At 40.6% G+C, this 26,404-nt stretch overlaps 1 protein-coding gene across 4 annotated transcripts in view; it reads right to left on the bottom strand.

Moving 5' to 3' along the window:
• Window positions 1-26,404, bottom strand: part of FBH1 (F-box DNA helicase 1) — a 193,164-nt gene that overhangs the window by 4,024 nt on the left and 162,736 nt on the right. For all 4 annotated transcript variants that reach the window (XM_053716416.1, XM_053716414.1, XM_053716415.1 and 1 more), the window contains 3 exons: window positions 24,687-24,809; window positions 24,112-24,218; window positions 564-695 (listed from right to left, as the gene is read on the bottom strand). In XM_053716416.1, coding sequence (XP_053572391.1) covers window positions 564-695; window positions 24,112-24,218; window positions 24,687-24,809 — 362 coding nt within the window. The remainder of the gene's footprint in view (window positions 1-563; window positions 696-24,111; window positions 24,219-24,686; window positions 24,810-26,404) is intronic.

The raw sequence follows: 26,404 nt of genomic DNA, 5'->3' as shown, positions 1-26,404 counted from the left end.
ATAAAGTCAGAAAAGGCTTAAAGGGAAATAAAACCCTAAATAAATCATTGCTTGAATGATATATTCAGAGCAAAGATTAGCCTGAGAAAAATTTGTACAGGTATTTTTAAAAATGATATAAGATTGTTTAAATATTGGAAAAAAATTAGGATAAAGTTAATGTTCATAAAGCAGTGGGTGCCACCATATTGTAACTTAGGTTACCTTTTCTGCTGAGGCCAATTAGGAATGGTTATAAATGGCTTACTAGAGTGTGCAACCAATGATTGTGCGGAATATAGCTGTGTCTGCACTTCCATGTTTAACATGAATAGGAAAGTCCACAATATTCAGAATTCAATTACAGGAAGGGAAAACAAAATAAATAATGAACGTTTAGTGCAAAGTTGCCTTACTACATGTAATTAAAGAATTTATATTAATATCTTGTGGTGTTTACTGTCCCTTAAAGTATTTTCTTTAATAATTAAATCTGCTCCTTTAAAACTCAAAATCTGAATGTTGTACGTTGTGCGTCCCTTAATATATTCTACTTGAATATAAACTGTATAAATATATATTACATATATCATTGGGGTCTTCTTCATTGTCAGAGCAGTATTTTCAAGGAGTGGATTCTTGCAGTGATCAAGTGCACATTGCATAATGCCCTCCTTCACCACCCTGCTGGTCAGCTCTGCGCTCAGAAAGTACTCCTGAAATAAAACAACAACACACACAGGTAAGGCACTTTGTGGTTATGGGGCACTGAGATTTGCGCTGTTATTTAGGACAAGTGTGTACAGTTTATTTAAAGAGACAGTAAACTATGTGCAGAATTATGTGACATTATCCTAGCGACACCGTCAAAAACAAAAGAGATGTGAGAGCTTTAACCCGCCATATTGCAGAATTATGTAACATTTTTTATGTTTACTGCCCCTTTAATAACTTTAAGGTTAAATAAATAATTCAGAGAAACCCTGAAACCCTTTTGCTACAGATAAAATAAACTAGGGACTTTACTGAAGAACTGCATAATTAACAAGTGCATAATAAAAAGACATAGCAATAACACTTACTCTGAATTTCAAACAAGAAGCAGTTTTTTTTTTCTATCAAAATTATTTTCTCCCCCATTTGCCAGCCCCCTGTATCATGTGACAGCCATCAGCCAATTGCAGACTCATATATACATATACACTGTGAACCTATGCATATGCTCATTAGGAGCTGGTGCCTCAGAAATTGTAAAAAAAAAACAAAACAAAAAAACTGTGTACAATTTGATGATGAAAGTCTCTTAAAACTGCATGCTCTGACCCTACTATAAATTCCTTTTTTTCCAATGGCATGGAGAGTCCACAAATCCATTCAATTACTGTTGGGAAATTCACAGCCTGGCCACCAGGAGGAGGCAAAGAACACCACAGTAAGAGCTTAACTGTCCTCCCATTACCCATACCCCCCCAATCATTCTTTGCCTCTGTAACTAGGAGGTGAAGATGGTGCTTTGATGAAAAATAGTCCTTTAATGGGTAGCTTCCCTTCAGGTTAGGACTGGGGTTTATGCTGTGTCCATGTAAATCTCTTAGTAAGAGTATTGGTAGCTGTTAGCTGCTGGAAGTCGCAGGAAAACTTCTCTGTCCTCTTTCCAGCAAATTGTGCCAACACCCCTATCAGGCAACCAGTGTTAAAGGGATAATAAACCAAAATTGTGTCTTTCATGATTCAGATAGAGCATGAGATTTTAAGCAACTTTCTAATTTACTCCTATTATCAATTTTTCTTTGTTCTCATGCTATCTTGATTTGAAAAAGCAGTACTGTAAGCTTTAGAGCCGGAACATTTTTTGTTCAGCACCTGGGTAGCACTTGCTGATTTGTGGCTAAATGTAGCAAACCAATTAGCAAGTGCTACCCAGGTGCTGAACTAAAAATGGGCCGGCTCCTAACCTTTCATTACTGCTTTTTCAAATCAAGATAACATGAGAACAAAGAAAAATTGATAATAGGAGTAAATTAGAAAATTGCTTAAAATTGCATGTTCTATCTGAATCATGAAAGAAAAAATTTGGGGTTACTATCCCTTTAAGCTTACACTGCTTTCCTTTTCCTTAGGTCCCTGTCAGAAGTCTAGATGAAGCTGCCAAATCTGGAGGGCTGTGTCTGTCCCACAGCAGAGGCTTCTAAGGTAAATGTCTTTCCTTTTAGCAGAAGGACAAAGGAGGACACTAGAAATGGACTTAAATCTCCTATATTCCTTACCCAAAATTAGGGAAAATGTTTAAAGGGCAGTTATATTATTAAGGCACTGTGCAATAATGCTAATCAATACCTTTTTAGGTTTATATCAAATAGCATGGGATGCGGCTGTCAAGGATTTTTTAACTTGTACTTGGCTGAATGAGAAAACGGTTAATCTTTGTTTTTTGATGCCAGAATGTTTTTAATCCCTCTCTTAGGCCTAGATTTGGAGTTTGGCGGTAAAAGGGCTGTTAACGCTCCGCAGGCTTTTTTCTGGCCGCACCATAAATTTAACTCTGGTATCGAGAGTTCAAACAAATGCTGCGTTAGGCTCCAAAAAAGGAGCGTAGAGCATTTTTACCGCAAATGCAACTCTCGATACCAGAGTTGCTTACGGACGCGGCCAGCCTCAAAAACGTGCTCGTGCACGATTCTCCCATAGGAAACAATGGGACTGTTTGAGCTGAAAAAAAACCTAACACCTGCAAAAAAGCAGCGTTCAGCTCCTAACGCAGCCCCATTGTTTCCCATGGGGAAACACTTCCTACGTCTGCACCTAACACTCTAACATGTACCCCGAGTCTAAACACCCCTAACCTTACACTTATTAACCCCTAATCTGCCGCCCCCGCTATCGCTGACCCCTGCATATTTTTTTAACCCCTAATCTGTCGCTCCGTAAACCGCCGCAACCTACGTTATCCCTATGTACCCCTAATCTGCTGCCCTAACATCGCCGACCCCTATATTATATTTATTAACCCCTAATCTGCCCCCCTCAACGTCGCCGACACCTGCCTACACTTATTAACCCCTAATCTGCCGAGCGGACCTGAGCGCTACTATAATAAAGTTATTAACCCCTAATCCGCCTCACTAACCCTATCATAAATAGTATTAACCCCTAATCTGCCCTCCCTAACATCGCCGACACCTACCTTCAATTATTAACCCCTAATCTGCCGAGCGGAGCTCACCGCTATTCTAATAAATGTATTAACCCCTAACGCTAAGTCTAACCCTAACACTAACACCCCCCTAACTTAAATATAATTTACATCTAACGAAATAAATTAACTCTTATTAAATAAATGATTCCTATTTAAAGCTAAATACTTACCTGTAAAATAAATCCTAATATAGCTACAATATAAATTATAATTACATTGTAGCTATTTTAGGATTAATATTTATTTTACAGGCAACTTTGTAATTATTTTAACCAGGTACAATAGCTATTAAATAGTTAAGAACTATTTAATAGTTACCTAGTTAAAATAATAACAAATTTACCTGTAAAATAAATCCTAACCTAAGATATAATTAAACCTAACACTACCCTATCAATAAAATAATTAAATAAACTACCTACAATTAACCTAACACTACACTATCAATAAATTAATTAAACACAATTCCTACAAATAAATACAATTAAATAAACTAGCTAAAGTACAAAAAATAAAAAAGAACTAAGTTACAAAAAATAAAAAAATATTTACAAACATAAGAAAAATATTACAACAATTTTAAACTAATTACACCTACTCTAAGCCCCCTAATAAAATAACAAAGCCCCCCAAAATAAAAAATTCCCTACCCTATTCTAAATTAAAAAAGTTACAAGCTCTTTTACCTTACCAGCCCTGAACAGGGCCCTTTGCGGGGCATGCCCCAAGAATTTCAGCTCTTTTGCCTGTAAAAGAATAAATACAATACCCCCCCCCAACATTACAACCCACCACCCACATACCCCTAATCTAACCCAAACCCCCCTTAAATAAACCTAACACTAAGCCCCTGAAGATCTTCCTACCTTGTCTTCACCATACCAGGTTCACCGATCCGTCCTGGCTCCAACATCTTCATCCAACCCAAGCGGGGGTTGGCGATCCATCATCCGGTGCTGAAGAGGTCCAGAAGAGGCTCCAAAGTCTTCCTCCTATCCGGCAAGAAGAGGACATCCGGACCGGCAAACATCTTCTCCAAGCGGCATCTTCGATCTTCTTCCATCCGGTGCGGAGCGGGTCCATCTTGAAGCAGGCGACGCGGATCCATCCTCTTCTTCCGTTGTCTCCCGACTAATGACGGTTCCTTTAAGGGACGTCATCCAAGATGGCGTCCCTCGAATTCCGATTGGCTCATAGGATTCTATCAGCCAATCGGAATTAAGGTAGGAATTTTCTGATTGGCTGATGGAATCAGCCAATCAGAATCAAGTTCAATCCGATTGGCTGATCCAATCAGCCAATCAGATTGAGCTCGCATTCTATTGGCTGTTCCGATCAGCCAATAGAATGCGAGCTCAATCTGATTGGCTGATTGGATCAGCCAATCGGATTGAACTTGATTCTGATTGGCTGATTCCATCAGCCAATCAGAAAATTCCTACCTTAATTCCGATTGGCTGATAGAATCCTATCAGCCAATCGGAATTCGAGGGACGCCATCTTGGATGACGTCCCTTAAAGGAACCGTCATTAGTCGGGAGACAACGGAAGAAGAGGATGGATCCGCGTCGCCTGCTTCAAGATGGACCCGCTCCGCACCGGATGGAAGAAGATCGAAGATGCCGCTTGGAGAAGATGTTTGCCGGTCCGGATGTCCTCTTCTTGCCGGATAGGAGGAAGACTTTGGAGCCTCTTCTGGACCTCTTCAGCACCGGATGATGGATCGCCAACCCCCGCTTGGGTTGGATGAAGATGTTGGAGCCAGGACGGATCGGTGAACCTGGTATGGTGAAGACAAGGTAGGAAGATCTTCAGGGGCTTAGAGTTAGGTTTATTTAAGGGGGGTTTGGGTTAGATTAGGGGTATGTGGGTGGTGGGTTGTAATGTTGGGGGGGGGGTATTGTATTTATTCTTTTACAGGCAAAAGAGCTGAAATTCTTGGGGCATGCCCCGCAAAGGGCTGTTCAGGGCTGGTAAGGTAAAAGAGCTTGTAACTTTTTTAATTTAGAATAGGGTAGGGAATTTTTTATTTTGGGGGGCTTTGTTATTTATTTAGGGGGCTTAGAGTAGGTGTAAGTTTAAAATTGTTGTAATATTTTTCTTATGTTTGTAAATATTTTTTTATTTTTTGTACTTTAGCTAGTTTATTTAATTGTATTTATTTGTAGGAATTGTGTTTAATTAATTTATTGATAGTGTAGTGTTAGGTTAATTGTAGGTAATTGTAGGTAGTTTATTTAATTATTTTATTGATAGGGTAGTGTTAGGTTTAATTATATCTTAGGTTAGGATTTATTTTACAGGTAAATTTGTTATTATTTTAACTAGGTAACTATTAAATAGTTCTTAACTATTTAATAGCTATTGTACCTGGTTAAAATAAATACAAAGTTGCCTGTAAAATAAATATTAATCCTAAAATAGCTACAATGTAATTATAATTTATATTGTAGCTATATTAGGATTTATTTTACAGGTAAGTATTTAGCTTTAAATAGGAATCATTTATTTAATAAGAGTTAATTTATTTCGTTAGATGTAAATTATATTTAAGTTAGGGGGGTGTTAGTGTTAGGGTTAGACTTAGCTTTAGGGGTTAATCAATTTATTAGAATAGCGGTGAGCTCCGGTCGTCAGATTAGGGGTTAATAATTGAAGTTAGGTGTCGGGATGTTAGGGAGGGCAGATTAGGGGGTTAATACTATTTATTATAGGGTTAGTGAGGCGGGTTAGGGGTTAATAACTTTATTATAGTAGCGCTCAGGTCCGCTCGGCAGATTAGGGGTTAATAAGTGTAGGCAGGTGTCGGCGACGTTGAGGGGGGCAGATTAGGGGTTAATAAATGTAATACAGGGGTCGGCGGGGTTAGGGGCAGCAGATTAGGGGTACATAAGTATAACGTAGGTGGCGGTCGGCAGATTAGGGGTTAAAAATTTTAATCGAGTGGCGGCGATGTGGGGGGAGCTCGGTTTAGGGGTACATAGGTAGTTTATGGGTGTTAGTGTACTTTAGGGTACAGTAGTTAAGAGCTTTATGAACCGGCGTTAGCCAGAAAGCTCTTAACTCCTGCTATTTTCAGGCGGCTGGAATTTTGTCGTTAGAGCTCTAACGCTCACTTCAGAAACGACTCTAAATACCAGCGTTAGAAAGATCCCATTGAAAAGATAGGATACGCAAATGGCGTAGGGGGATCTGCGGTATGGAAAAGTCGCGGCTGGAAAGTGAGCGTTAAACCCTTTAATCACTGACTCCAAATACCAGCGGGCGGCCAAAACCAGCGTTAGGAGCCTCTAACGCTGGTTTTGACGGCTACTGCCGAACTCCAAATCTAGGCCTTAGCTTTTTATGGGATATACGTTTTTACTGTTTATGGCGCAGTAATAAGTTTGCACCGTTTTTTCTTTAAGCCACACATCTCTTCAGGAAGATCACATGATCGCGCCGTCGATCATCTTCCGCTTTTACCTCAGAGCAGTGTCCTGTAGAGCGGAGTCATCCTTCTTGCTGCGTAGGAGATAAAAGTTTATAAATCCACCGGATACTTAGTAGATGATAAATTTACTGTCAGGGATTGCCGGTGAGAGGATTGCCCAAGTATCAATATTTGCAGGCTGTACTTTTCCTGACAGGGAATTCCTGAGTGATGATTTTTGCCAATTTTTGGCACACAGTCTAATGGGTTGGTAAGAACATACCAGTCATAGCTGGAGTGTATTTTTGTGCCTCTTATTTATTTTTTATTGTTAAAATAAATGTATTTTTGATCTATTAAAGGTTTTTTATTTAGCAAACCATTATCCATCCTCACCATGGAGGACTTTGTTAATTTGGGAGATCATTTTTCTTTACCTTGGGGATAAAATGTCTATATTGTGAGGAGGCTCATGTAGTACCACCTGCACAGTTTTGTTCCTCCTGTTTGTCTTCAATGTTGCAATCAAAATCTAAGAAATGAAAGTTTAAATCTTTGTCTGCTGTTTCTAAAAAAAAAAATAACCCTTTAGAGCCCTGTACCTCTCAGGACTCTGCTACCTTTGACATGCCTCAACTTTTTTTTTTTTACCAGAAGATTTTGCAACACAGCTTTAATCTACTGTTTCTGTTGCGCTGAGCTCCTTACCTATAGCAGGTAAGAAGAAGAAAAAAGACTAAACAAGTTTCCTCTCATTCAGGAATCTCGTCTAACACTGAGACTGCGTTGGTCAATTTATCCCAAATCTCTGAGAATGACCATTCTTCAGCAGCTTCCAAAGGCGAGATCTCTGATTCTGACTCTGCTTCGGACAATCCAGTAGAGTCTGAGGAGATTTATTTCAGATTTAAGCTTGAACACCTCCATTTACTTCTTAAGGAGGTTTTAGCTACCTTTGAGATTCCGGAGTCCAAACCTTTGGAGAATCCTAAGGTTTCAAAACTAAACAAAGTTAATGATGTTAAGTCCAAGTCTCTGGAGGTTTTCATTGCTAATGAATGGGAGAAGTCGGGAATTCCTTTTTCTCCTTCCCCAAATTTTAAGAGAATATTTCCAATTTCAGAATCTATCTTGGAATTATAGAATACTGTTCCTAAGGTGGATGGAACAATTTCCACCCTAGCTAAAAGGACTGCTATTTCCCTGGAGGATAGTACCTATTTCAAGGACCGTATGAATGGAAAATTAGAGGGGTATTTAAGAAGAATTTTTCTTCAACTGTCTTCTTTGGCAACCGGTTGCTAGTATAGCAGCGGTCGCTGGAGCTGACACTTATTGGTGTGACTCTTTATCTGATTTCATTTTAGAAGACACTCCCTTGGAGGAGATTCAGGATTGAATAAAGGCTTCCTTTTATTTGCAATGCTAATATGCAGGTCCTTCTCTGAGTGCTAAGTCATCAGGATTTGCTGTCTTGTCTCGCAGGGCCTTATGGCTGAAGTCCTGGTTAGTAGACATTGTTTCTAAGTCTAGACTTCTCTCTTTACCTTTTAAGGGGAAGTCTTTATTTGGCCCTGGTCTTGATTCCATTATATCCAATGTGACTGGTGGAAAAGGGGCCTTCCTCCCTCAGGATAATAAAGTTAAGCTTAACCCCTTAGTGACCAGACCACTTTTCCATTTGTTGACAGTTTGGGACCAGGGCTATTTTTACATTTCTGTGGTGTTTGTGTTTAGCTGTAAGTTTCCTCTTACTCATTTACTGTACCCACACATATTATATACCGTTTTTCTTGCCATTAAATGGACTTTCTAAAGATACCATTATTTTCATCATATCTTATAATTTAGTATAAAAAAAACATTATAAAATATGAGGAAAAAATGAAGAAAAAAAACCCACACTTTTTCTAACTTTGACCCCCAAAATCTACAACCACCAAAAAACACCCATGCTAAATAGTTTCTAAACTATATGCTAAATAGTTTCTAAAATTTGTCCTGAGTTTAGAAATACCAAATGTTTACATGTTCTTTGCTTTTTTTGCAAGTTATAGGGCAATAAATACAATAAATACAAGTAGCACGTTGCTATTTTCAAACCATTTTCCCCCCTCAAAATTAGCGATAGTTACATTGTAACACTGAACATCTGTCAGGAATCCCTGAATTACCGTTCACATGTATATATTTTTTTTTAGTAGACAACCCTAATTATTGATCTAGGCCCATTTTGATATAATTCTTGCCGCCATTTCACTGCCAATTGCGATCAAATAAAAAAAAAAAATAGTTAACTTTTTCACAATTTTAGGTTTCTCACTGAAATTATTTACAGTTAGTGCAAACATGGCACAAGTGGATGTAAATTCTTCTCTAGGATCCCCTTTGTTCAGAAATAGCAGATATATATGGCTTTGGCATTGCTTTTTGGTAATTAGAAGGCTGCAAAATGCTGCTGCCCACAACACGTGTATTATGCTCAGCAGTTAAGGGGTTAATTAAGTAGCTTGTAGGGTTAATTTTAGCTTTAGTGTAGAGATCAGCCTCCCACCTGACACATCCCACCTCCTGATCCCTCCCTGACCCCCTCAAACAGCTCTCTTCCCTCCCCCACCTCACAATTGTCACCGCCATCTTAAATACTGGCAGAAAGTCTGCCAGTACTAAAATAAAAGCCATTTATTATTATTATTATTTTTTTTTTTTATATTAAGTCTGCAGTGATGGATCCCCCCTTAGCCCCCAACCTCCCTGATCCCCCCATACATCTTTTTAACACTCCCCCTCTACCTACTTGCCGTCATCTTGGGTACTGGCAGCTGTTTTTTTTTTTTATATATAATGATCAATTATCTGTAGTGTAGCTACAATACCTCAATACCCTCCCCCTCCTAGATCCCTTCCACAAACATGTATCCCCCCCCCTCACTCCTATACATTTGCTTTGTGTTAATGTAAATGTGGCGTGCGCACGCCTTCCACCCCACCGCAATCCTGACTCAACATGCACACATCGGAACTGGACATCGATGGGCCGCCCACCTGCTGCTGCTGCTCCCACCCACCAACGATCAGCACCACCGATGGCCAGGCACGTCCTTGGTCGTCAAGGGTAGTTTTTTCTGTAGGACGTACCTGGCACCTCCTCGGTCGTTAAAGGTTGTCAATCTAATTTTCGTTCCTTTGTAACTTTAAAGTACAAAAATCTTCTTCATCCAAGTCTGATCAACCCAAGAGTTCCTAGAAGCCTAACCAGCCTTGGAACAAGAATAAACAATCTAAGAAGCCTTCCTCTGACAACAAGTCAACATGAAGTGGCGGCCCCGATCCGGGATCGGATCATGTAGGGGGCAGACTGTCTTTTTTCGAGATGCTTGGATTCAAGATGTTCTAGATTCTTGTGCAGTGGAAGTGGTCTCCCAGTCTTGTCCTTCGAGAGGCAGGTTTCTTCTATCAAGATTCTCTTCAAACCCAATGAAAAGAGAGGCATCCTTAAACTGTATAAAGGACTGTATAAAGGACCTATCTTCCCTGAGAGTGATTGTGTAATAACCGATAATAAATCTTTTTGTTTACAAAACGAAGGGATCTTTTCACCCTTTTCTGGATCTAAAATGTCTCAAGTTTCTCAAGGTTCCATCTTTCAAAATGGAAACCATTAGTACATGACCACTATAGACCCGAAGGACGCATACCTTCATGTTCCTATCCACCAGGAACATTTTCAATTTCTGAGGTTTGCCTTTCTAGACAAACATTTTCAATTTGTAGCCCTTCCCGTTTGGTCAGGCTACAGCTCCCAGAATCTTTACAAAGTTTTTTTTTAGCTCTTTTAGCGGTAGAAAGAACTCAAGGCATTGCTATGGCTCCGTACCTGGACGATATCTTGGTTCAGGCTCCATATTTTCATTTGGCAAGATCTCACATGGACTCTCTATTGTCTCTTCTTTACTCTCACGGGTGGAAAATAAATTTAAAATTAGTAAGCACAATCTACGCGTTTCGGCAGACTAAACTGCCTTTATCAAGAGCATCTTGATAAAGGCAGTTTAGTCTGCCAAATGCGTAGATTGTGCTTACCATTTTTTCTAGCTTTTATTCCCGATCTCAATTTGCCAATAGACCACTCAGGTTCATTGTTTGTTTTGTGTTGGTGACGAGCAAACTACATGTATAATTCCTGTCTGGTTCTCACCACCCTATCCGCTACAATTCTGTGATTTCCAACTGCAATAGGCTGTAAGAAATAAAATTGTATCAACACCACTCCAGACTCTGCACTACGGAAGATTCATAGTATCGTTTCAAACAGAGAAATAACCATTGATAGGAGGCCAGTAGATTACGCTACTCTCATACAGGATCTGACGTCATCAACGGATTTCACCAGAGAGGTTATTATACCCACGAACAGTGAGTTTTCTAAACTGCTTTGTATCCCAATACATCGAAGGCTGTGCACAGCTGAAGATACTGACACATATCTCACCATACGTATATAATCATAAGATTAACATCAGTGGACTTCGTTCACATTTTTTGTGTCACAGACTTTGTTATTAATAGTACTATCTGTTTGTTGTTTTTATTTATCAGCATATGTATTTTGTAATACATTTTATATAACCAGTTGTAACAAGCATCACTAATATTAATATTTGTTATCTGAATTCATTAAGACCGTAATCACTGTACTCTTTTTAACAGTCCCACATTCATTAGATGCCAGCATCATTTTTAGTTTGCATATAATAAGATTTTATTGTTTTTTGGATCAGCTTATTAAATACTATATATTATCAATTTTGGGCTAAATCATTTTTTTATTGTTTATTTTATCTATATATATGTGATTTATTATATTCTGTATATAGATTATATATTATATATATTTTTTTCTATACTTTTAAATATAAACATTTTTTCTTAATTTTTCTCTTATTTTTTACTAATCTTTTTTCATTTTCTTTTTATACCTGGATGTTTGTAAAGGTTTTATATGTTATAAGGAATTCCCCCCCCCCCCCCCTTCCTTTTGGTCAGCTCTTTAGAGCGCTCTGTCCCGCCTCCTTTTTGACTGTTTGCATTTTTTATTACTTTTTCAGAGATTATTGTGATCCACTTAGGGATTTTAACCAAGACCTTTTTTTAGGTAGCTCCAACACCACACTTTGTTTTCACTCATCTGAGACCTCTACAACTATGTATGCTCAGACAATAGAACGGCGATCATTCAGATCTATCTCAGCAAATAGTTCTAGACAACCACACAAGAGAATCTCTCTCTTGGTGGCTCTGTCATAGTAACATAGTAGATGATGTTGAAAAAAGACCTAAGTCCATCGAGTTTAACCTATACAAATCTAAAATACTTACAAAAAGCTCCAGTTAAAATTAAATAATCCCACTAAAAGGTGACCCATTTAATACTAGCAATCATATCTATGAATTTTGTTTCTAGACAGAAATGTATCCAAACCATTTTTAAATGTATCTAGGGTACTGGCATTCACTACCTCCACAATTTTATTGCTCTTACAGTGAAACAAACGTTTCCGTTGCAGGAGATTAAATCTCCTTTCCTCCAACCTTAAATTGTGACCTCTTGTCACAAACAATTTTCTTGGAATAAACAGAGCTTCAGCAATCTCTGTATATGGGCCTTGAATATATTTATATAAAGTAATCATATAAATTCTCAAAAGTCTTTTTTTTAAAAAGAAAACAGACCCAGTTTGGCTAGCCTCTCCTCATAGCTTAAATTCTCCATTCTCCTTATTAGCTTTGTGGCCCTTCTCTGAACTTTTTCTAGTTCTGCAATATCTTTTTTTGAGATCGGTCCCCAGAATTGAACTCCATACTCAAGGTGAGGTCTTACCAGGGATTTATATAGTGACAGAATTATGCTTTCCTCCCTTGCCTCTTAATATATGCTAGTATCTTATTAGCCTCTTAATATATGCTAGTATCTTATTAGCCTTTGTAGCCGCTTCCGTGCATTGTGCACCCATCTTTAGCTTGTTATGTATTACTACTCCCAAATCCCTTTTCTCCTCTGTTTGGCCAAGTGGTGTCCCATTTAAATAATACATTGCCTGCTCATTTTTACTACCAAAATGTAGAACCTTCCCATATTAAATTTAATTTTCCATTTACCTGCCTATACTTCTAATTTTTGCAGATCCCTTTGTAACGAAAGTTCATCCTGCTCTGACCTAATGACCTTACTTAACTTAGTATCATCTGCAAAAATAGAGATGTCGCTATTTAATCCTTGCTCCAACACATTTATAAAAATATTAAAAAGAACAGGGCCCAGTACTGATCCCTGGGGGACTCCACTGATTACCTTTGTCCAATCTGAGTATGATCCATTCACTACTACTCGTTGCTCCACATTTTTTATCCAGTTATTTATCAATGAGCTAACATTTTCAGCTATTCCCAGTTCCTTAATTTTGTGCATTAATCTCATGTGGCACTGTATCAAATGCCTTTGCAAAATCTAAGTATATCACATCAACTGAGTCCCCTTTATCTATATTTTTACTTACTTCCTCATAGAATATAATTAGATTAGTTTCACATGATCAATTTCTCATAAAACCATGCTGATTTGAACTCATAATCTTGTTTACACAAATGTGTTTATCAATATAATCCCTTATAATCCCTTCAAATATCTTCCCCACTATTGATGTCAGACTAACTGGTCTATAGCTTCCTGGATCATCCCTGCTTTGCTTTTTGAAGAGTGGCACCACATCAGCTTTACGCCAATCCTGGGGTACAATGCCTGAGGATAATGAGTCTTGAAAAAAGTAGAGGTTTGTCTATAACAGTGCTAAGTTCCCTTAACACACTTAGGTATATTCCATCGGGGCTGGAGTTTTATTTACCTTATTATTATCCTGTTTTGTCAAGATCATATGTCCCAAGGCATGTACTTCTTGAGACCATCATGGGAGATTGTGACTACGGATGCCAGCCTCTTAAGCTGGGGTGCAGTTTGGGGTCCCTTAAGAGCTCAGGGATCTTGGTTTCCGGAAGGAATCTGTTCTCCCAATGCTTCGATGGCATGGCCTCAACCGAGTTTGGTCAGGTTTATCAGATTTCAATCGGACAACATAACATCGGTAGCTTTTATCAATCATCAGGGTGGAACTCTGAGTTATTTGGCTATGAAGGAGGTCTCTCACATTCTGAAGAAAAAAAGAGACAGAGGTGCCAACATGGCCTAGTACCATCAGGCAGATGGATATTGGAATATAGGATAAAGGGTACTCACAAATGTAGCGCACCCAATGGTGCTAGTGGGGCAAACTGGAACTTTGTAGTGGTCCAGCTCACTGGGGAAGGTACACACAGCACATAGACGCAGGCTTGGTCAGCAATACATCAAAGGTGTCTGTAGAAAGTTACAAAAAAAGAAAAGGGCTACCATAGCCTAGTACAGTCCAATCAAGTGTAAAGGTAATATAAGGTCACACTTACAAAAAGTACTGCACCTCCAGGTGCAGTAACAGCAAGCTGGGATTTCTCAGTCGCCCAGTAGACCACTCTCTTGGCAAACAGAGTCCTCACCAAAACTCCACGAACCGGCGTGAAAATAATCCATACAGCAGAAGTGTATCATAAAAACATATATCTTTATTTAAAAACAAAGCAACACGTTTCTCAGCCTCTCAGGGGCTGTTTCCTCCGGCTATTCAGACTGACATATCAGCCATTCACATTTCGGGTGTGGACAACTGGGAAGCGGACTATCTGAGCAGACAGACGTTTCATCCAGGAGAGTGCTCTTCATCCAGAGGTATTCTCAAAGATAACTCTCAGATGGGGGATTCAGAATATAGATCTTATGGCCTCTCGCCTTAATACCAAGTTACCCAGCTACGGTCCAGATCAAGGGACCCTCAGGCATTTCTGGTGGACGCTTTAGCGGTTCCTTGGGAGTTCAATCTGATGTATGTATTTCCTCTGTTTGTTCTTCTCCCCAGAGTTAAAGCCCACATAAAACAGGAACAGGCCTTGGTGATCCAGCATGGCCTCGCAGGACTTTGTTAGCGGATCTTGTGAAGATGTCGTCCTCTCCTTCATGAAGGTTACATCTGAGGAAGGACCTTCTTCTTCAAGGTCCTTTTCTTCATCAAAATCTAGATTCTCTGAGGCTGACTGCATGGCGATTGAACGCTTAGTTCTGTCTTAAAGGTGTTTAAAGCCAGGTTGAAGGACCAAGGCGCTGCTAGAGCATCTATCAGCGCTGCCTTGGGATCCCTGGACTTGGATCCGTAACAAGGAAGCTTGGCGTTCTGACGAGACGCCATGAGATCCAGTTCTGGTTTGCCCCAAAGTTGAATCAACTGTGCAAACACCTCCGGATGGAGTTCCCACTCCCCCGGATGAAAAGTCTGCCGACTTAGAAAATCCGCCTCCCAGTTCTCTACTCCTGGGATATGGATAGCTGATAGATGGCAAGAGTGAACCTCTGCCCATAGAATTATTTTTGAAACCTCCAACATTGCTAGGGAACTCCTTGTTCCCCCTTGATGGTTGATGTAGGCTACAGTCGTGATATTGTCCGACTGAAATCTGATTAACCTGACCGCAGCAAGCTGAGGCCAAGCCTGAAGAGCATTGAATATCGCTCTTAGTTCCAGAACGTTTATCGGAAGGAGTGCCTCCTCCTGAGTCCACGAGCCCTGAGCCTTCAGGGAGTTCTAGACTGCACCCCAGCCCAGAAGGCTGGCATCTGTCATTACAATTGTCCAATCTGGCCTGCGGAAGGTCATACCCTTGGACAGATGGACCCGAGATAGCCACCAGAGAAGAGAATCCCTTGTCTCTTGATCCAGATTTAGTAGAGGGGACAAATCTGTGTAATCCGCATTCCACTGACTGAGCATGCAGAGTTGCAGCGGTCTGAGATGTAGGCGGGCAAACGGCACTATGTCCATTGCCGCTACCATTAAGCCGATTACTTCCATACACTGAGCCACTGAAGGGCGAGAAGTAGAATAAAGAACACGGCAGGAATTTAGAAGTTTTGACAACCTGGCCTCTGTCAGGTAAATCTTAATTTCTACAGAATCTATCAGAGTTCCTAAGAAGGAAACTCTTGTGAGAGGGGATAGAGAACTCTTTTCTTCGTTCACTTTCCACCCATGAGACCTCAGGAATGCCAGAACAATGTCCGTATGGGACCTGGCGATTTGAAAATTCGACGCCTGTATCAGAATGTTGTCTAGGTAAGGGGCTACTGCTATACCCCGCGGCCTTAGGACCGCTAGGAGTGACCCTAGAACCTTCGTAAAGATTTTTGTTGCCGTAGCTAACCCAAAGGGAAGAGCCACAAACTGGTAATGCCTGTCTAGGAAGGCGAACCTGAGAGAACGATGATGATCTCTGTGTATCGGAATGTGAAGATAAGCATCCTTTAAGTCCACGGTAGTCATATATTGACCCTCCTGGATCATAGGTAGGATGGTTCGAATAGTCTCCATCTTGAAGGATGGGACCCTGAGAAATTTGTTTAGGATCTTGAGATCTAAGATTGGTCTGAAAGTTCCCTCTTTCTTGGGAACTACAAACAGATTTGAATAGAAGCCTTGCCCCTGTTCCTCCTTGGAACTGGGTGGATCCCTCCCATAACTAGGAGGTCTTGAACACAATGTAAGTATGCCTCTCTCTTTATCTGGTTTGCAGATAATTGTGAGCGATGAAATCTCCCTTTTGGGGAAGAAGCTTTGAACTCCAGAAGATATCCCTGGGACACAATTTCCAACGCCCAGGGATCCTGGACATCTCTTGCCCAAGCCTGGGCAAAGAGAGAAAGTCTGCCCCCTACTAGATCCGTTTCCGGTTCGGGGCTGATCCTTCATGCTGTTTTAGAGGCAGCAGCAGGTTTTTTAGCCTGCTTTCCTTTGTTCCAAGCGTGGTTAGGTCTCCAGACCGGCTTGGACTGGGCAAAATTTCCCTCTTGTTTTGTATTAGAGGAAGTTTAAGCTGCGCCACTCTTGAAGTTTCAAAAGGAACGAAAATTAGACTGTTTGGTCCTTAATTTGTTGGACCTATGCTGAGGAAGGGCGTGACCTTTTCCTCCAGTAATATCAGAAATGATCTCCTTCAGTCCAGGCCCGAATAGGGTCTACCCCTTGAAGGGAATGTTGAGAAGCTTAGACTTTGAAGTAATGTCAGCTGACCAGGATTTGAGCCATAGCGCCCTACGCGCCTGAATAGCAAAACCTGAGTTTTTAGCCGTTAGCTTGGTTAAATGAACAACGGCGTCAGAAACAAATGAATTGGCTAGCTTAAGAGCTTTAAGCTTGTCAAGGATATCATCCAATGGGGTTTCTACCTGTAGAGCCTCTTCTAGAGACTCAAACCAGAAGGCCGCAGCAGCAGTGACAGGGGCAATGCGTGCAAGGGGCTGGAGAATAAAACCTTGTTGAATAAAAATTTTAAGGTAACCCTCTAATTTTTTGTCCATTGGATCTAGAAAAGCACAACTGTCCTCGACAGGGATAGTTGTACGCTTCGCTAGGGTAGAGACTGCTCCCTCCACCTTAGGGACCGTTTGCCACAAGTCCCGTGTAGCGACATCTATAGGAAACATCTTTTTAAAAACAGGAGGGGGAGAGAACGGTACACCTGGTCTGTCCTATTCCTTAGAAATAATTTCTGAAAACCTCTTAGGTATTGGAAAAACATCAGTGTAAACAGGCACTGCATAGTATTTATCCAATTTACACAATTTCTCTGGGACTACAATGGCGTCACAGTCATCCAGAGTTGCTAAAACCTCCCTGAGCAACACGCGGAGGTGTTCAAGCTTAAATTTAAATGTAGACATATCAGAATCAGGTTGAAGTGTCTTCCCTGAGTCAGAAAAATCACCCACAGATAGAAGCTCTCCTGCTTCGGCTTCTGCACATTGTGAGGGTATATCAGACATAGCTACTAAAGCGTCAGAGAGCTCTGTATTTGTTCTAGCCCCAGAGCTGTCTCGGTTTCCTTGTAACCCTGGCAGTTTGGACAATACCTCTGTAAGGGTATGATTCATAACTGCCGCCATGTCTTGTAAAGTATACGCAATGGGCGCGCTAGATGTACTTGGCGTCCCTTGAGCTGGAGTTATAGGCTCTGACACGTGGGGAGAGTTAGTCGGCATAACTTGCCCCTTGTCAATTTCCTCTGGTGATAAATCTTTTAAAGCCAGAATATGGTCTTTATAACTTATAGTAAGATCAGTGCATTTGGTACACATTCTAAGAGGGGGTTCCACAATGGCTTCTAAACATAATGAACAAGGAGTTTCCTCTATGTCAGACATGTTTACCAGACTAGTAAGGAGACCAGCAAGCTTGGAAAACACTTTAATTAATGTGAAAAAGCAGAATATAAAAAACGGTACTGTGCCTTTAAGGGAAAAAAAACAAACACAAAAACTGCAAAACAGTGAAAAAAAGCAGTTAACTCTACAATTTTTACAGTGTGTATAATAGACTAAAATAGCATTGCACCCACTTGCAAATGGATGATTAACCCCTCAGGCTCAAAAACGAAGCAGAAAAACGGTAAAACCATTATAACAGTCACAAGCAAACTGCCACAGCTCTACTGTGGCTCCTACCTTCCCATAAAACGACTTTTGTAGGCACAAAAACCCTTTACAGAGGTCCAATATGTCAGGGGACTCCTTCAGGGAAGCTGGATGTCTCAGAATGTAAAAACTACTGCGCAATTAGAGTGCGAAAATAGGCCCCTCCCACCATGCACTCAAAGTGAAAGGGCCATAAATAACTACTCCTAGGAGAAATCTAGTCAGCCATGTGGAAAACTAGGCCCCAAATAAAGATTTATCACCCTCAGTAAAAAAACGTTCTTTATATATCATGCAAACGTTTTACATACTAAGCCATAAGAGCAAGTAACATGAATATTACCCTTTACTGCAAGCATGATGCCAGTCGTTTGTTAAATCACTGCAATCAGGCTTACCTTAAATATATCAGGCACTGTCAGCATTTTCTAGACCTTATCTCTCTAGAAAAAAATATACTGAACATACCTCAGAGCAGTTAATTCTGCAGGCCGTTCCCCCAGCTGAAGTTTTCCCATACTCTTCAGTTATGTGTGAGAACAGCAGTGGACCTTAGTTACAACCTGCTAAGATCGTCAAAAACCTCAGGCAAAACTCTTCTTCTAATTTTTGCCTGAGGTAAAAATAGTACAACGCCGGTACCGTTTAAAAATAAACTTTTGATTGAAGATAAACTACACTAATTCACCACATCTCTCTTGATACTTCCTTTCTTGTCAAGAGCTGCAAGAGAATGATTGGTAGTGGCAGTTAGGGGAGGAGCTATATAGACAGCTCTGCTGTGGGTGATCCTCTTGCAGCTTCCTGTTGGGAAGGAGAATATCCCACAAGTAATGGATGAATCCGTGGACTGGATACACCTTACAAGAGAAAAACAGAATGAAAAGCTCAACCAAGTGCCCATCCAGAAGAACCTAAGACAGGTCCTGCCTGTCCTTCGGTATAGAAGGGCCCGCTCTGCCCGGACCAGAATAAATAGATAAGGCTCCTTCTCTATATTAGAAGGGAATAACAGACTGAACTATTACCCAAAACAGGTCCTGCCGTAATCAAGGGTACGACACGTCTGTCCTAAATAAACTTTAACAAAAACTTATGTTCCAGCAGTGCTAGGAACTGGAAATAAACAAATATAGAAAACAAGCTCTAAAGCTTAAACTTTCATATCTATAAAATCGAAGGAACATCACCCCGACCATAGATCTAGATGCTTCCATCGGAAGCCATCAATCTCAACCATCAAAGTCGATATAACCAGAAACAATCCAAGTGACAAAACTCCAAAGAGAGTTTCCACAAGAACCCTGAGCTCTTAAAACAAAAACTATCTGAGATGGATTAGAAAAGAAAATGGTTAACAGCACCAAAAGGACTTCAATGGGGTGTGCAAAACAAACAGGTTCTGTCTGTGTATAACACAAACCTCCCCATAGAGCTTGGGACTGAGATTCTATTACTATATACATAGAAACGATAAAGGAGAGGATCCAACCGTCTCCACTCATCTAATCAAGATCGTTATCTGATATAGAGGACTGAGATCCACCTGAAGAATAAGGACTGAGAACCTCTAACTGTGCCAAAATCTCTCTTAGAAGTAAATGTAGGCGTGCCACACTAAGTCTAAAAGCCAAATCCTCCTCAGTCGGAGGAATTAATTCAGGCGATTCCGATCCCGGAGGATCTACCTCTGAAGTCTCAGAGGGAACCGCACCCCCAGATGACAGATCTGGCAAAATCGTCATTTTACATGACGGCCAATGTGTAGGAGAGCACGGATTAACCCTTTGCTTGCCCGTAGGCAGAAGAGGCAAACTCGCTAAAGCCATAGAGATGCAAATAGAAGAACACAGAGGCGCCACAATGGCCCAGTACCACCAAAACAGAGAGATAAGTGTACAGAAGGCACTATATATACTCACAAACATGGAGCACCCAGATGGTGCTAATGGAGCAGGCCGAAACTTCACAGTAGTCCAGCTCACTGATAGACCTCCAACTAGATCCAGTCGGTGTTCCTTGAAGGCTTAGGCCTTAGATCCTATGCCTAGAAAAGGGAGAGGCAAACCAACATGGCCTAGTATTGTTTGAGCCCAGGGAGAATAAAACCCTAATGGGTATACTCACAGGAGATAAAGCACCTCCAGGTGCAGTAACAGCAAGCTGGAACCACAAGTCGCCCAGTAGACAAACCACAGCAAGCAGTCCTCGACTTCCAGTAGTATAACGTTTTATGGGAGAGGGCTATATATAACCCCACAACATGTTATTGGGTCAAAATACCACACAAGCAAGTGTATAAAAAAGTAAAAATCTTTAATAACACAGCGACGCGTTTCTCAGCCGCCTACGGGCTGTTTCATCAGGCTACCTGATGGGTAGCCTGATGAAACAGCCCGTAGGCGGCTGAGAAACGCGTCGCTGTGTTATTAAAGATTTTTACTTTTTTATACACTTGCTTGTGTGGTATTTTGACCCAATAACATGTTGTGGGGTTATATATAGCCCTCTCCCATAAAACGTTATACTACTGGAAGTCGAGGACTGCTTGCTGTGGTTTGTCTACTGGGCGACTTGTGGTTCCAGCTTGCTGTTACTGCACCTGGAGGTGCTTTATCTCCTGTGAGTATACCCATTAGGGTTTTATTCTCCCTGGGCTCAAACAATACTAGGCCATGTTGGTTTGCCTCTCCCTTTTCTAGGCATAGGATCTAAGGCCTAAGCCTTCAAGGAACACCGACTGGATCTAGTTGGAGGTCTATCAGTGAGCTGGACTACTGTGAAGTTTCGGCCTGCTCCATTAGCACCATCTGGGTGCTCCATGTTTGTGAGTATATATAGTGCCTTCTGTACACTTATCTCTCTGTTTTGGTGGTACTGGGCCATTGTGGCGCCTCTGTGTTCTTCTATTTGCAGTTTCTAACCATCAGGACGACCATCCTTTGACAGAGTGCTGCCTCCATATAGTGGGACTTGTTGGATGAATGGACATTTACATACCTATACCTACTGTATAGTTCACTGTTCTGGTGTTCTATCCTGTGCAACTGTTTGTATTTAGTGCTTAATATTTTAGTACATTGTTATCTGTCTAGGTTCTATTTTTATTTTTATTTTTATTTTTATCTCTGGTAATAGGGAGGCGCACCCTAAAGGGTGTGGTGTGCAGTTGTGTATACCACTCCCTACATTAAAGCCATAGAGATGGCCATGCGAAAGCGCGCAGTAACCTCTGGTGGAAAAAAATTCTCCCTCAGACGAAGGAGTAATGGCACTTAGGGGAACTGCCTGTGTAGGATAAGATTCTATGGAACGAACCTCACGGTACGAGGAATCCTCAGAGGTAGACAGTTCAGTGGTCTCTAACATCTCAACATTGTTAGAAGAGAACACCCTATTGCGGCATACCGAACATAATTGAGCAGGCTGGTCTACCCGGTCCTCCTCACAACATACACAGGTATCAAAAACTGTATCAGATGAATCCTCTAGTCTAGAATATCAGACCTCCATAATTTAAATTAAACGTTTTAGACAAAAAAACAAACTGGCACCTACACCCCCAAGGGCTGGGGCACTCACCACCTCCTACGACCCAGACAGATAGAGAAATTAACACTTCTCCGCAGCCACTCGGTCAAGAATCGGAAATGAATGTAGGACATGACTATACCCAGTCACATGGTGCCTCATGCAGGACCACCCCTGCTAGGAAAAGCACGCCAGCTTAATAAAACTGCGCAGCTCTGTAACCTGTATGTTCCGTATCAGCCTAAGAGCCTAAAATGTCTCCCTACACATACGCAGTCAGAATCACATAACAAACATGATTAAAAAGACCCCACTGTTCAATAATCCCCCTTAGGAGATATTAACCCTTGATTCCATAAAGATAAAGGAGTCCCACTGAGGTCCTGTCTTCTATCGTTAACATATGTGTATAAAATTAAACGATTTTACCAGAATCTAATCCGTGTAACAGCAACACGGTTCTTCAAGTTTGACAGATAGGAGCAGCGCCTCTGACATGGACTTGAGTGAAGAAAGCAAGCAGAAAAACTCGTCAACGCTGATTGCTTATAGGAGCTGTTAATCTTAGTCTGGATGGTTTCGCAGAAAGACTGTGTATATACACATACACACACAGTATCTCACAAAAGTGAGTACACCCCTCACATTTTTCTAAATATTTTATTATATCTTTTCATGTGACAACACAAGTAGTGAGTGTACAGCCTGTATAACAGTGTAAATTTGCTGTCCCCTCAAAATAACTCAACACACAGCAAATTAATGTCTAAACCGTTAGCAACAAAAGTGAGTCCAAATTGGGCCCAATTAGCTATTTTCCCTCCCCGGTGTCATGTGACTCATTAGTATTAAAAGGTCTCAGGTGTGAATGGGGAGCAGGTGTGTTAAATTTGGCGTTATCACTCTCACACTCTCTCATACTGGTCACTGGAAGTTCAACGTGCCACCTCATGCAAAAGAACTCTGAGGATATGAAAAAAAGAATTGCTGCTCTACATAAAGATGACCTAGGCTATAAGAAGATTATCAAGACCCTGAAACTGAGCTGCAGCACGGTGGGCAAGACCATACAGTGGTTTCACAGGACAGGTTCCACTCAGAACAGGCCTCGCCATGGTCGCCCAAAGAAGTTGAGTGCACATGCTCAGCGTCATATCCAGAGGTTGTCTTTGGGAAATAGACGTATGAGTTCTGCCAGCATAGCTCCAGAGGTTGAAGGGGTCATCCTGACAGTGCTCAGACCATATGCCGCACACTGCATCAAATTGGTCTGCATAGCTGTCAACCCAGAAGGAAGCATCTTCTAAAGATGATGCACAAGAAAGCCTGCAAACAGTTTGCTGAAGACAAGCAGACTAAGGGCACGAATTACTGGAACCATGTCCTGTGGTCCAACGAGTCCAAGATAAACTTATTTGGTTCAGATGGTGTCAAGCGTGTGTGGTGGCAACCAGGTGAGGAGTACAAAGACAAGTATGTCTTGCCTACAGTCAAGCATGGTGGTGGGAGTGTCATGGTCTGGGCCTGCATGAGTGCTGCCGGCACTGGGGAGCTACAGTTCATTGAGGGAACCATGAATGTCAACATGTACTGTGACATACTGAAGCAGAGCATGAATCCCTTCCTTCGGAGACTGGGCCGCAGGGCAGTTTTCCAATATGATAACGACCCCAAACACACCTTCAAGACGACCACTGCCTTGCTAAAGAAGCTGAGGGTAAAGGTGATGGACTGGCCAAGTATGTCTCCAGACCTAACCCCTATTGAGCATCTGTGGGGCATCCTCAAACGGAAGGTGGGGGAGCGCAAGGCCTCTAACATCCACCAGCTCTGTGATGTCGTCATGGAGGAGTGGAAGAGGACTCTAGTGGCAACCTGTGAAGCTCTGGTGAACTCTATGCCCAAGAGGGTTAAAGCAGTGCTGGAAAATAATGGTGGCCACACAAAATATTGACACTTTGGGCCCAATTTGGACATTTCCACTTAGGGGTGTACTCACTTTTGTTGCCAACGGTTTAGACATTAATGGCTGTGTGTTATTTTGAGGGGACAGCAAATGTACACTGTTATACAGGGTGTACATTCACTACTTTACATTGTAGCAAAGTGTCATTTCTTCAGTGTTGTCACATGAAAAGATAAAATAAAATATTTACAAAAATGTGAGGTGTGTTTTGTGAGATACTGTATGTATGTGTATATATATATCATATACACTATGTTCTTTTGATATGGTTATTATGTGATTTATATAAGAGGTTTGCGAACAGTGCTTTTTATTTGCTTTATATGTGATTTGTTTACTATTGGTTGCATAGAAACAATACTTGCAGGAGCTTAATCGTTGTATACATCCTTTTTAACATTTCAGAGTTAAAATTCACTCACCCCACCCAGAGTCAGAACGTCTTCTATCGATTTTGTGATTACAAGGTGTCTCTTGGCACGCGTTACAGCCACATATAATAAATTCCATTCATCCTCAGATGAAATTACTGCAAACATAGAAATAATTGTCAATAACAACCTGGATTAACCAATATTACCACATTATGCAGCAGGTCACATGAATATATTTGTCCAAAACATATACTTGTAATATGCCTAAATCTAAATAAAAGTTCAATTAAGCAACATTTAACCAATATATACAACACCTTACATAGTGAAAACATGTCTTGAAATAATTCTGTTGGGTCCAACCCAGGGATGAGCTAACTAAAGTTACATGCATGAGATATGCCGGGGGGGGGGGGGGGGGCACTTTGTGTAACACATGGGGATAAGTAGAGGAGTGGTGGCTGAACACATCAAACTGGTGCACCCATAAACCCTTTAAGCAGGTGTCGCACACAAAAAGCTCGCATGAAGAAGAGTAAAATATATTAATATATACAAATACATACATATATACATTTTAAAATTACAAAGAAAACTAAAGCTATTTTTCCTCCTTTACGCACCATTTGAAACCGGTACTCTCTCCATGTTGTGTCTGCCAACCGGAATTTTCACAAAGTCATCCATAACGTGCACAGTTTCAAACTCCATCCCTTTAGCTTTATGGACAGTGCCTAAAGTGTAATCTGGAAAACAAATATTAATATTGGGAATATTGTGCGACTAATCGTGAACGTAGCTTCACCGCTATAAATCTAAGCATTACAAAGCGTCGGCATAAATCTCAGTACAAAATAAATACATACAAATTAAGTAAAACAAGATCTCAGGTTCTGAGATCTAAAAGATCTTGAAGAATTATCCTAAAAGATCTGCCCCTAAAAGGATCCTACTGAACTAGAAAGGCAAATGGAGTGAAAACAACAGTGTTTTTGTCAACCTGCTCCTAAAGGGAGGGGCTACACTGGAAAAACTACAACATGCTTCGGAGATTTAATCATCCGAGTAATCTATCAGGACAATACCTGCATAACCTTCTGTGTTTCAGGTATATGGACTCCTAGACAAGGAGGAATTCATTTTGCATTTCACACATTATACATCTTCACTACTGTACCACAGAGGTAGTTGAGGATACCTTTCTTAATAGATGTATCCAGGTACACACTTGAGTTTCCATAATAGATTTACCATAGTCAAAGCATGTGACTGTATGGCAGCAGGACTATTAAAACAGTAAGTATTCAAAATGTCCCCTTCAGAGACAAGAATTTAAGTGCACAGTAGCAGAGGTTTTAACAGGATCTTCAGACATAGGGGTTTTGGAGAGGAAAGACAAGCTGTTATCAGATACACACATAGACATAAACCACAAGAAGGCTTAGATTTGGGCACAGAAAAAAAAATAGAACACAATAAACCCAATTTGCAAACAATGCAAAAGTGCAAAATACAGGCTGAAAAACAAATGCTCAGAGAAAACAAAAAAAAGCATAAGGCAAAGACACCGAAGGCTCTATGGATACAGCATTGTTACATTATTGCTGGGCAAACTGCTTGTTTAGAATGCAGAGTAAGGGGCGCAGCATGAGTGACTGAAAGCCAGATGTTTTGCTGCTGGATGCCCAATGCATCAATTCTTATTTAAAGGGACAGTCTAGCATAAATTAAACTTTCATTATTCAGATAGGACTTTTAATTTTAATCAACTTTCCAATTTACTTTTATCATCAAATTTGCTTTTTTCTCTTGGTATTCTTAGTTTAAACTAAACATAGGTAGGCTCATATGCTAATTTCTAAGCCTTTGAGGGCTGCCTCTTATCACAGGCTTTTTAAAATCTCTTTTCAAAGCAAAGAGACAGAAAGTACACGTGGGCTATATAGATAACACTGTGTTCAGGCACAGAAAGTTATCTAAGATGTAGCACAATACAATGCTAAATTTAAGACAATAGATAATAAACAGTCACAGTCATGTGATCAGGGGGCTGGAAGAAGGTTCCTAGATACAAGGTAATCACAAAGGTAAAAAGTACATTAATATAACTGTGTTGGTTATGCAAAACTGGGGAATGAGTAATAAAGGCATTATCTATCTTTTAAAACAATAACAATTCTATGGTTGACTGTCCCTTTAAACGTTCATTTACTTATTGGAGAGAGAAGTCTTAGTCCTGTATAAAACAATGAGCAGAACGAAGGTAACACTGACACTAAAGTTGTAGCTTGGGAAGTGATCAATTCTGTGCATTTGGGGGGAAGGATGTCACTGGTTAGTA

The sequence above is a fragment of the Bombina bombina genome, chromosome 6 (genome assembly GCF_027579735.1).
Source record: "Bombina bombina isolate aBomBom1 chromosome 6, aBomBom1.pri, whole genome shotgun sequence".
Taxonomy (NCBI): Eukaryota; Metazoa; Chordata; class Amphibia; order Anura; family Bombinatoridae; genus Bombina; species Bombina bombina.
Note: the sequence above shows the minus strand (reverse complement) of the source record. Positions and strands in the feature narration are given on the sequence as shown.